Genomic DNA, 12222 nt, shown 5'->3' on the forward strand with positions numbered 1-12222 from the left:
CTCTGAATATACGGCGTCTCCACGGGATTATTGCGTGCCGCTCCTCGATAGAGGAGGACGCGGCCATCCTGTCATTGGATGCACGGATGGCGTTCGATAGGGTAGAATGGCCTTTCCTGTTTGCCGTTCTCCGCCACATGGGACTTGGCCCCAAGATTTGCGCGTGGATCCGGCTTCTATACACCCAGCCACTTGCACAGGTGGTAGTAAACGGCCACGTTTCGGACGCCTTTCCATTGGGTCGGGGGAGTAGACCGGGATGCCCCCTTTCCCCGCTCCTTTTTGCTCTGGCTCTGGAGCCTTTGGCGGCGTGGGTGCGACAGGACCCGGTGATCCGGGGCCTCAAATGGACGATGGGATGGGAGGATCGTATCTCCCTCTACGCGGACGACGTCCTGCTATACCTTGCCTCGCTGGCACGCTCCATCGCCTGCCTCCTCGACATTTGTGCGTCGTACGGGAAGAGGTCAGGCTATGAGATCAACTGGGAGAAATCCATCGTCTATATGCTCCGAGGCTCCCCGCCTCGGCTCCCGAGGGGCTGCAATATTCGGGTGGCCAATGAAGGATTCAAATATCTCGGCATTTATGTAACTGCGGATCACGACAAATTTGTGGCTTAAAATCTAATGAAGCCCCTGCAAAGGCTTCGTACCGACGTCAAGCATTGGCGCTCCTTGCCCCTGACACTGCTGGGAAGGGCTTCGCTTTTCAAAATGTTGTCCCTCCCTAGATTCCTATACGTGCTACAAAATACCCCTTTCCCGGTTGCGCCCTCGTATTTTGCGACTGTCAACGCAGAGGTCACTGGCCTCTTATGGGAGGACAGGGCGCCGCGGATAGCTCTCCACAAGCTCACCAGTGGTTGGTACGATGGCGGTATAGCCCTCCCAGACATCAAAACCTATTACTGGGCGTTGCAACTTATGGTTATGAATCAATGGCTCCATATGCTGGGAGACGACCCTGCGTACCGTATGGATAGGCAACTGCTGGGGGCAGAGGGGGTTGTGGGAGCACTCTATAACCCCAAACGAGGTCACGTTCCGGCGGGGCCCGCAGCGCACACCCTCCGGTTATGGTTTGCGGCACAGCGAACAATGGGTTGGGCAGGGAGGATTACCCAGGCTACGCCTCTCTGGGTGACAAAACAGCTTGGGGTACTATGCACCACCAAGGGGTTCCACCAGTGGGATCTAATTGGCATCTCCAGGGTCGGGGACCTCTGGAAGAAGGGAGAGGTGGTCACTTTTACCCAATTACAGGCAGACTACGACTTGGCAGACACCGAACGTTTCCGATACTTACAAATCCACCACGCACTTCGGGCGTCGATTCCACCTGGGACACGGCTCCCGGAGTCATCACCCCTGGAAGACCGGCTCCTCACAGAACACCTAACTCAAAGAGCGACGTCCCTAACATACCGGAAAATAATACATAATCGCCCTGATCCCTTCTTGACCCTTAAGAGTAAATGGGAGGCAGAACTCAGAGACTTAGATGAGGCGGAGTGGCAATCCGCGCTCTCCTCCCCCAAAGAGGTGGGCATTTCGTCCAAACTAAGGCTGGTCCAACTTAAAATTCTGCACCGCACATATTACACCCGTACACTCCTATTTAAATTGCAACGGGCGGACTCCCCGCAATGTCTTAGGAACTGTGGACACGAGGGAACTTTCTTTCATACCCTATGGGAATGCCCAGTCGTAGCGCTTTACTGGAAGGGGGTGTTGCACACGCTCTCCCGGGTGACCAGAGTCCTGACGCTCCCGTAGCCTCGGAGGTGTCTCCTCAATATCTGGGAACAAACGGACCACAAGAGAGTGACACAGCTCTGGGTGACGTTGGGGCTCATGCTGGCAAAACGCAATATAGCCCAGCGATGGGGATCGGGGCAGTCGCCTACCCTGGCGCAATGGATCCAGGACATGGACTATGTAATGGTGGTTGAAAAAACTGTATATATGCATAAAGGGTGCCCCAAAAAATGGTCTCAGGTGTGGGGTGGGTGGAATGTGTACAGAGGAAATATATGTGAACCCCCGCCCGATGCCTCAGAATCTGATATCAGTGACCAAGATTAGCCATCCTTTCGCTGACAGCGGTTGGGGATGGGAACGACTGTATGATCCATATGGAATGTCTTTGTGTCTCAACTGTGCCTGTACTGAATTGTTGCAATACTTTTGGGGTAATTTCCTACTAAGCCGGATACGAGATGAGTGGTTTTTGTTTGCAAAAATTAATAAAAATATTAAAAAAAAAAAAAAGATGCGGGCCACAATGCACACAGTGCAGTGTAGCTGAATATTCTGGTCACAGGAGATGCTCGAGGTTGGGGCTACTTGGAGCCCGAAGATCTTCTTGCAAAGAAGCCAACAAGCCTTTGCAACTGCAAGTTGGACGCGGTGCACAGGGGTTCAGTTATTGCAACCCCCAGGAGAGATATTGGCCTCAAACTTGGTGAGAGGGTAGAGCAGGTCTCAGGAGTTGTTAAAAACCACCACCTGTGTTGCAGAGCCCACGAAGTCTGAGGGAGCTCAGATCTGCAGACCGGTCGACTTAGTTGCAGCGCCTGCAAATGCAGGGGAGTGACTGCAAGGGAGATTACTTCAGGTTTCTTTGATGCTTCACAGGCCTTTGAAGGTTCCTGTATGATGCACTGGCACAGACGATGCAGCAGACTCGAAGGGAGACTAAGTCCGGCCCAAACGAAGTCCTGTGAAGTCATGAGTGCCCAGACTGTAGAAGTGCAGTGGTGTCTGATCTGAATCTTATTTCATAACGAATCTAGGGACCTTGACCAAGGAAAGCCCTCAAGTACCTAGGGAATGGGTTGGGAAGATTGAGGGGGCCCTCCCAGGGGAGGGTCTGGACAGGGGAGAGGTTACTCCCATGTCCTTTGTCCAGTTTTGGCGCCAGAGCGGGAGCCAACAACTCCCAGAACTGGTTTGAACGGGACTATACATGGGGACACCAAGTGTGTCCCTCATGCAGACTTCTCACGCCTGGCAAGCGCACCCACCCGGTCCCAATCCACTAAATCCTGTCTGGGAGGTGGTCACACTTCCCTATGACAGGATGCCTATTGTTCCACCTTCCTGTGCTCGAGTTTGGGTCAGCAGCAGCAGGGCAGAAATGTGTCTCTGGTCAGCAGCAAACATTTTGTGCTGTCCGGGTCTGGAAGACTGGTACCGGGAACACTGAGAGCCTAACGGAGGGCTCTTCCAGTGCTTGGAATCATTATGATTCCAACATGTTTGATACTGATAGGATTAGTTGCAGCCGTTTTCGAGATGGACATCGCGTAATTACGCGGTACCCCTCTATATAGTATATGGCTGCTTCACTGACAACCCGGGAGAATGGACTCTGTAGACTGCAGGGGCACCCTGTCACTTAGAACCAAGCACCCTGCCTTCAGGATTGCAAAGGCCTGCTATTGGGGTTACTTGTAGGCTTTAAGTGCAGTGACCCTTGGATATAGTAAACCTATATCTTTAGTAAGTAGTGAATGCACCAACTTACGCAGGCTGCAATGGCAGGCCTGTAGTTCCATTTTGCATGGTCTCCCACGGGTGGCATAATGCATGTTTCAGCCCATGGGCGACCTCTGGGGTACCTATGCCCTGGATACCTTAGTGACATATACCAGGTACTGATAAGGGTACCCCAGTATCCCATCTGGAGTGTACCTAAGTACTCAATACAACAATGTAGGGAGAAAGCAGGCAGACTGGGGTCCTGATTAGCAGGATCTTAGCCAGACTAATCCTAATATAGCTTAGTACCAGACAAAAAGTTGGGGTAACCATAGAAGTAGATCCTACTTTCCTGCACCCACCCACTTCTCGGAGGTCACCTCGCAAATGAACATGAAAGCATACCCTCCTCCAAGATTCCGGTGCCTTGAAGTAGAGAACTGCAGCCATCAAGTTAAGAGTTGTTTCGAAGGCATCTGCCATCTGTGAAAATGGTGGTCACAGTTAAAATTTTGTGACACGCAACACTGAGGTTGTTGCTGCATCTTACTACAATGGTGTCCTTTGCACTTATTTATAGAACACCATGCATTTGTCAGTGTCTCATAAACCATCTCCCATATTATTTAATGTAGCAAACATTACCTTTGAATTTCTGCATTTCAGAGTTTGGGCTTCTATGAATGCCTTGTCCCAGCCTGATTTATTGCTGCCAGTCTTAATTTAATTATGACACAGTGCTCGTGGAGACTTCTTCCAGGTGGTGAACATCCCTCTTATAATGCTGAGGATTATGATATAGGGTAATGCACATGAAAGGCACATTCTGTCTGTATGATGGTAGTACTCATGGATGCAACTTGAAATGGTTACCCTGATGTTTATGAACCAAACATGATTCTGCTAAATATCTGGTGTTTTAAGGATAACCAATACTGCTCTTTCCAGGAAAATGACAAACTCCTGTTTAGGGGTAATCATTTGTGCAAAATGAAAGTGTTTAATTTCAGGACAACCTTTCTCTTTTTTTTTTAATGCTTTTATTTTATTGCAACAACAATACCAGATCAGTGAACTAAGTAGCCGTTGCAATAATACATACATAAAACATATGGTGTATATGCTCATGTATATTAGTATGGTTACAGCAATACAGCAGGACGTGACTGAAGGATGGGATAGCTTATTGAACTATTTTTTTGGAAACTGGTTGCTTAATTTTACAGACAAAATGATTGTATTTCTGAAATGTAAGCATTATATTTGATGCATAGTTCATAAAGAGTTAGCGAGGCTTTGCACTGTTTCTAGTTCCTGGTTGGTACAAAATGACACTATAGCCTATATGCTTACCAGTGATTATGAGCTTCATGTAACAGTTGTTCCACAGGGCGCCACACAAGTAGTTTATCTGACATGACAGCCGAGAATCTTCTTAATAGTCCCTGTGACATTTCAGAATCAGATTTGTCTGTGTGTAGCCCTTTTTGTACATTCTTTACGTATTACAAATTTTAATTTGTAAGTGTGGTCCCCAAACACGCCCGGGGAGGATAAGACTTGCCTGGCACACCACTAAAGTATTGGAATATTTTGTTAGTGCCTCTTTAGATTTTCTGATTTTTAGCCCAATTTATGTGAAAGTGCTGTAAAATGCAACATTTGGCCCGGTTTGTTTTAATATTTTCTTGGCCGGTTGGCGGACTTTTTCCAAGTAGAAATGGGCTAAGTTTGCTAAATTTGAGTCTGGTGTTGATGCTCCACCACTTTGAAAGTTCACCAGCTTCCACTGCACATAACGATCATAATGTTTGATAATGCTGCCTAGCAGTTAACTCGCAATCAATTATTAGAAATCAATGTTTTTTTTTTTTTAATTCCAGGCAAATTTGAAGAAAAGGAAGACAGAGTACCAAAGCTGGAGAACATCAATAACTTGGGCTTCATGTGCAGCCTGAATCTGGCGCTGAATAAGAAAGATTTGCTAAAGATGGAATTACTGGTCCTGGATTGTTTCAACTGGAATCTGTGTTTGCCAACTCCAGCACATTATATAGACTACTACCTCATCCTGTCTGTCTGCGAGAGCGATCTGCACAATGGCTGGCCCATTACTTCCCTAGCCAAAATCAAAGTCTTCATGGAGAAATATACCCATTACTTCCTGGAAGTCTCCTTACAAGGTGCTCAGTCACAAGCTCTAAGAATGTTTTGTAGTGTACAAGCTGGTAGGAGATGATATTTATAAAATTATTTAGAACTGTTTGGTGGAGCAGGCGTTGGATTCGTTGTTTCCATGAAACAGGTTTAAAGTTGAGTAGTTTTTGAATGGATAGCGCACATAATGGCGCAAGTTTAATAGAAAGGTTAAAACAGGACTCGGGCATATAAGTGACAACTAATGTTTTTAGCTGGTGCTCTTGAAGTGCATTTGTATTGGCACAATGCGAAATCGGAGAGGGGTGTAGATTTTCATCTATGTCTGTGAGTTGACACTTAGGATGACCGTTTTGTGAAAAACAGTTCTCCCGCTTCTCACAGCTTACTCTTAGTTTCACGGAAATCTATGTCTGAGAGTTAAAAGTAGGAAATCCCCCACCCACTAACATGTTTGAATGCCACCAGAGACTCCAATCTCGGGGTGTCTTACTTAAGGGCTACAAGATTTGACATCGGATAAACCCAGACCTGCATACTACTTTGCATCTGTGCTAAAATAATGTTGCTATGGTAGTAACTGGTTGCGGGGAACATAACTGAGTATTTGGCTCTCCTTTTACATCCCGGATTATGCAAAAAAGAAAGGTATAGTTAAGTGCAGGATAAACCTAGTGGTGAGGCATAATGTGTAGTTTTTTATTTTTAACATTCTTTTTATTCAACATTTTGTGTATACAATCACAGTGAATCTCGTGTACATTTGGACATGTAATGCGATCAAGCAGTTGCACATAATGTGTAGTTTCATGCATTTGTGAGCCTTTATATAACTGTTGCACCTCATTGTGTTCTCCAGACCACACTTTCCTTGGATTCCGCCCATCCCTGGTTGCTGCCGCCTGTGTTGCTGCTTCTCGGATTTGTTTGCAGGTTACCCCATCCTGGACTACACAGCTTCAGCTTTTATCTGCTTATTCCTGGGAACATCTGACTCCGTGCATCGAGCGCCTGCTCCGGTGAGCCACCTCCCCTTTATCTTTTTTGTTCTTATTCCTATTGTTCCAGGGACAGTATTACTGCAGAGGGTGATCCTTAAATGCCCTGAGAAAGGTTTAAGGAATTATTTGTGCCGTGAAAGGAACGTGACAACTAACTATATGTGTGACTGTGTTATAAGGGGAAGTCTGTGTCCCTAAGTTTTATGGCTGGCCTAGTGCAAAGTGATTGCAGAACGTCTTCAGCCAGTGCCTGAAAAAAACTTGAAAGAACAAGTAACTATATTTCTTAATTGTGAATGAGTGGTTTATAGCAATAGCACAAAAGGTGAGGGGAGGAATACTTGCAAGTAATCTAAACCACTATTCGCTGTTGCTCTACACAGTAAATATCTTAAATACCTCCTCGGCTGGATTCAATAGATGGTACTTGGCCTTGGAAGACTATGTGGTGACAATTTAAAATTGAATAAGTTGCCTTCATTACTCCTCGGCTATTGACTGGTATATTATATGCTAGTCTTCAGAATATAGGGGAAGTAATAGGCATTGTATTCAATGTGTTTTTGGGGGTAATATCATGCAAAATGTAATTAAATTAGCTTGAGGTATGGGTTGGGCACCTATCCTGCTAATGTCTTGCCACAGAATCTACTGCTTGTGTTATGCACCACATTTATATGTTATTACTGCTATTTGGCAAAATAATGTGCATACTATTCTATACTAGCATTAGCAAAGCCAGTAGGTCTAGCTTAAAATGCAGGTGGCATTCTAGCCCATCGTTATGTGCCCACTGTTATAGTCTAGATTGTACGAGACCCACCAAATGGATATCAGTACTCACCTGCTCCTCATGGGAACTGTCCATCCCAAACTGCTAGGCAAGTCCACCTCCAAAAGTGAACACGAGCAACCTCAAACTATTTTCATCCATAGTCAGTGAGATATTGCTTGGATCCTGTAGCACAGCAAGCATAGAATCCACTTCTTGGCATACACATGATCACTTGGGTTGTTTCAGTTGATGCACAAAAGCTGAAGGGACGAATACTTGCAAATAGTTTGAAGCACCAATAATCGCCCTGGTTGGGGTTCCAGACCTTATTTACCCACTGTGCCACTCTACACTGAAACCTGGCCCGGCAAATATCTCTTGACGAAGCATAACAAAGTAGAAACTGGTCTGGGATTGCTTGTGTTTTCTTCTGGAAGAGGTGGGGTGGGTGGGGGGGGGGGGTTCTTGCCTGCCAGTTTGGGAGAGATTGTACCAATGCAGGGGAAGATCACTACTGATTTGCATAAGGCAGGCCTCTCTTTGGAGACGCAAAGTGAATTAAAAATGATGGGTTTTAATGCTATCCAGATTGCCTGTGGCTAGTGTGATTATTTTTTTTAAAGTAGTTTGTCTATCAGAGTTTGTATTTTGATGGTGGGTTTATACACCGCACATTGCCCTGCAGAGAAACTAGCAAGAAATGGTGTTTACAGGTAAGTAACGTTGACATTATTGGGTTTGTACAGAGGTTCCCCTCAGGTGCCTGGCGTGTAGATGTATTTGTCTGGAGGGCCATTGCTTGTTCTCCGGTGATGCCCCAAGAATAATGACCCTAAATTTGAGCTCCTATACACCAGTGGTTCCCAAACTTTTGACTCCTGAGGACCCCCATTGAGTCACCACTGGAAGCCAGGGACCCCCAATCAATTTGTAGTATTTAAATTTCAGACATTTTAAACAGTAATTCGAAAAAGATAAACACACGTGTGCACACAAAACAAATACTCAAATTACTAAGGACGTTAGGGGCATATTTACAAGCCCCTATCGTCATTGGAATGTCACTTTTTGCGATGTTCCAGTGGCGATAGGGACTTTGCCTTATTTACAAGGCAGCGTTAAGCCACGGGCAGTGGGTGTTGTGGTGGGCGTTCCACCCCAACACCCAATAATTTTGACGCCGCCCCCTATTTACAAGGGCAGCGTAAATAGGAGGCAGCGCCAAAATTAAGACGAGCGAAAACCTGGTCTTAACTTGGCAAAACAAGGAGAAATGGTTTCCCTCTCCTCATTTTTGCTTTTTCTATGTGTGCTGCCTTGTCAAGCACACATGAAAAAAACAAAACGCCTTGGATTGTTTATGTGCAGGAAGGTGACCCTTCCTGCACATAAACAATCTTTAAAAAAAATGACACTTTGTAATTTCCATTTGTGCTGCATTAAGAAGCACATTTAGAAGGGACAAAAGTGCCTTTCAAGATTTCAAGGGGGACCTTCCTGTACATAAATAATCTTCCCCTGCATGGAGACACCCTTGCACTATGGTGCAAGGGTGCCTGCGTTGGCCCTATACTGCTAAGTGTAGTGCCAGGGCAGTGGGAAACGCAGGGCTGCACCATATTCTTGTAAATATGGTTCAGCCCTGCGTTTTTTAAGTGGCAGAGAGTGTCGTTAAGCCAAGGAGGCTAACACGCTCTGCCACTTCTGTTGTAAGTATCCCCCTCAATATTTTATATTGAAAGAATTTGCAAAAAACTAAAGTTTGATGGGAAGGTTGGTGCTGCAGCTCCGTGACTAACTTTTAAATGGTTGGTTTTATTTCACTCTATGAGGCTCTTGCTCCTGCCAAGGCCAGACTGGAAACCCAAAGCAGCCCTGGCAAATATTTTCAGACCAGTCCCCATACGGTGCACCCCAAGTGTGGTGAGGGAGCCTGACCACTACAAAGGGGACTTTGGGACACTTCTCCTCCCTCCCCCCCCCCCCCCCCCCCCAAAGAAAAAAGATTTTTGGAAACAATGGTGCAGTCTGCAACACATTTATCATTATATATTGAATTGTATTAGCTTTGAAAGAATAGTAAATGAAGACCTTCCTATGCACCAGTATACGACAATCATTGTTGGGGTTCTTCATGATTCCCTTATCACCCTCCAACAGTGTTTGTCATCTCTCCTTAGCCCCTCTGTCACATGCATTTAATTTGTTTTATAGTATCTCTATAGGATGTCAGAACACTTAACATCACACACACATAGAGACAATGAATCATTTGTTCAAATCGGTGTATAGAATGTTACATAAGGCAAAGGGGACTAGAAGGTGTAGGATTCACATGTCATTCATACTGGTAGGCATTTTTAAAGTGTGCTTGGTCTGGAGAAGCACAAACTCAGGATTCATAACAGAACACAGTGGTTAGAATTGACTTTAACAATAAAAATGTATTTCCACCCAAATAAACCTTTTTTAGCAGTATCAGGATAATGAAAGACTTATACCATGCAGTTTGAAAGTACCTCTTTGATGACAATTTATAGGTCACTGTGCTAGATTACGATTGTCACTTAGGAGCTGCACAGAAACAAAAGAATCTCTTTGACAAAAGCAGTAACCCACTGACCTATGCACATAAAATAGTTTTTTAAATTGTATGGTACACATTCTTTGCAGTAGGATATTAATCCCAAAGCTGCCACTGGACAAAACTCATCTCTCTCCAGCAGGTACATTAATCACTGGTGTTATCTTGACACTTTTATTGTTGCTCAAACTGCTAATTATACAAGGAACTTTGCAGTGCTTTTTAAACTGCTGCCTGTGGACCCTCAGGTAATGTGTCACGGACCCCTGGGGATCCGCGGACCACAGTTTGGGAAACACTGCTATACACCAATGCAACAGCGTAGACCAGAAATAGAGCGGTAAATTACGCCGGTATTCATAAAAAATGAAATCTCTCAAGGCCAATGCATCCGGTTTACTAGAAAAAATATTACTGAAACAGATTTCAGAAAAAAATGAAGACAAAGGTGGGTTTTAGGTGCTATTTTAAGCAACATATGAATGTGGTATTTGTACAAGTCAAATCTATCTGACGGGCAGATGAGCAACGGCAGTTAGTGAGGGGTAATTCGTTTCTGATAGTGGGCTAGCAACAAAAGAAGGATGAAAACCTTAAGATCCCTCAAATGAAAGTAGTGCATTAGTCCTATAATTTGGCAAACTATTCCAAAAGTGATGAATTTCATCCTTCATCAACTCCAGAATTGTAAACTGACATGTTACCTCAAAATGTGTAGCAGTCCACTGAAAGGGATATTATATTGTTAGTTTCAGCTCAGTCATTACCAGATCCAAAACTACAAAAGACTTACTCAAAGGTGGCCATAACCACGCAGGAGGACTGATAAAAATAACTGAATCCTCCTCATCACAGTCTTCCCAAATGTCTTTCTGGATGGAAAATTAAAATGTGATTTGCATTACTATTGATATGCTTGTAGCATAAAAATGGCATACTACATTATCAAACAAAACATACATATCTCTTGGTGCTAACACTAACCCAGTGTCTCTCAATTCCATATAAATCTACCTGTCCCCTCTGGTTTTGAGATCATTAGACTGGTCAGGACTGTCCCAGTTGGGAATGGTTGGCCTAATTCTTATGGTCTAGCTGGAATGTCCTAAAATAAATACTCCTGTATTCCATTCTTTCCAGTGCCTACAAATAGACATACACGCAAAACTATATTATCTAGCACCCACCAGATGACAAAGCAACATTTGTGAATGAGTGCCGCACATACATGAAAAACAAACTTTTTCTGGGAGACTTTAATCTTGAACGATACCCAAAAAGAGCCAGCCTCTTGTAATTTAACTCCTCCTTGGGCAGTCATATCCTGCAAGACAAGATGTCATTGATGTAACCTCCATAACAATGGCAGCCCTGACCTTACAAAGCCAATTCAGGCTTTGTGATTTATGACTAAGTACTTTTGGATGACTCGTCAGATCACCTAGGGATCCCTTTTACCCTTCTGGAAGTGTTTATCAAACCTATCATGCACCCAATTAAAAATCGACCGAGACCAGAAACTTAAAACACCTTAAGTACCAGGAGTTTAAAGGTGGTCATTGATGTTCAGTTTTAAATCTTACACTATAAAATCAGTGACGCACTTGTATTTAATGAGTACTGCCTCCAATAAATTGAGGTGTCACTCAAAGATTGTCGGTAGCACAAAAAACAGCTATTATGAGGCTGATCCACTTCTTCCTAATCTAGCGAAAATAAGCTATCACTCACCAGCTCCTAACTGGTTAAAGTAAACATATCCTCCTTAAACAGGGTATTGTTCCGGAGTCTAAACTATGTGAACACCCTTCTTATAAAACTACAATAGGATGGAAATCATCCTTAAACGTTTCACACTATTATGGAATTACCGTTCCGTCTGAATGTCTTAAAGTGCCCTCACACAACTCAAAGTTTTTGGAAGCTAACCACCGCCATAGTGATTTTCACTCAGATTTCTATTTAGTCGTAGTCCGTAAACGTCCATGGTAACTAGAGGAAGGAATTCTAAAAATTTTGATAATTAGATCAGTCTTTTAGTCTTAGTTGATTTATCCACAGCTTTGAGAACTTGCACACATGAAATCTTCCTACATATACTTAAAGAAAGGTTTGGAATTGCTGAAGTTGCACTACATTGGTTTGAATGCTGTTTTTCTAAACCGTTTCAGTTTGTGAATATTGATGAAGCTCTCCAAACCTATCCCTGTAAGTTGCTGT

The 12222-nt window shown here is 44.2% G+C and overlaps 1 protein-coding gene across 1 annotated transcript in view; it reads left to right on the forward strand.

Annotated features, from left to right (window-relative positions):
• Window positions 1-12222, forward strand: part of LOC146810540 (cyclin-J-like) — a 207714-nt gene that overhangs the window by 178704 nt on the left and 16788 nt on the right. Inside the window, exons 4-5 of the mRNA XM_085617580.1 lie at window positions 5369-5668; window positions 6502-6661. Of these exons, the coding sequence (XP_085473706.1) occupies window positions 5369-5668; window positions 6502-6661 (460 nt within the window). The remainder of the gene's footprint in view (window positions 1-5368; window positions 5669-6501; window positions 6662-12222) is intronic.

The sequence above is a fragment of the Triturus cristatus genome, chromosome 7 (genome assembly GCF_964204655.1).
Source record: "Triturus cristatus chromosome 7, aTriCri1.1, whole genome shotgun sequence".
Classification (NCBI taxonomy): Eukaryota; Metazoa; Chordata; class Amphibia; order Caudata; family Salamandridae; genus Triturus; species Triturus cristatus.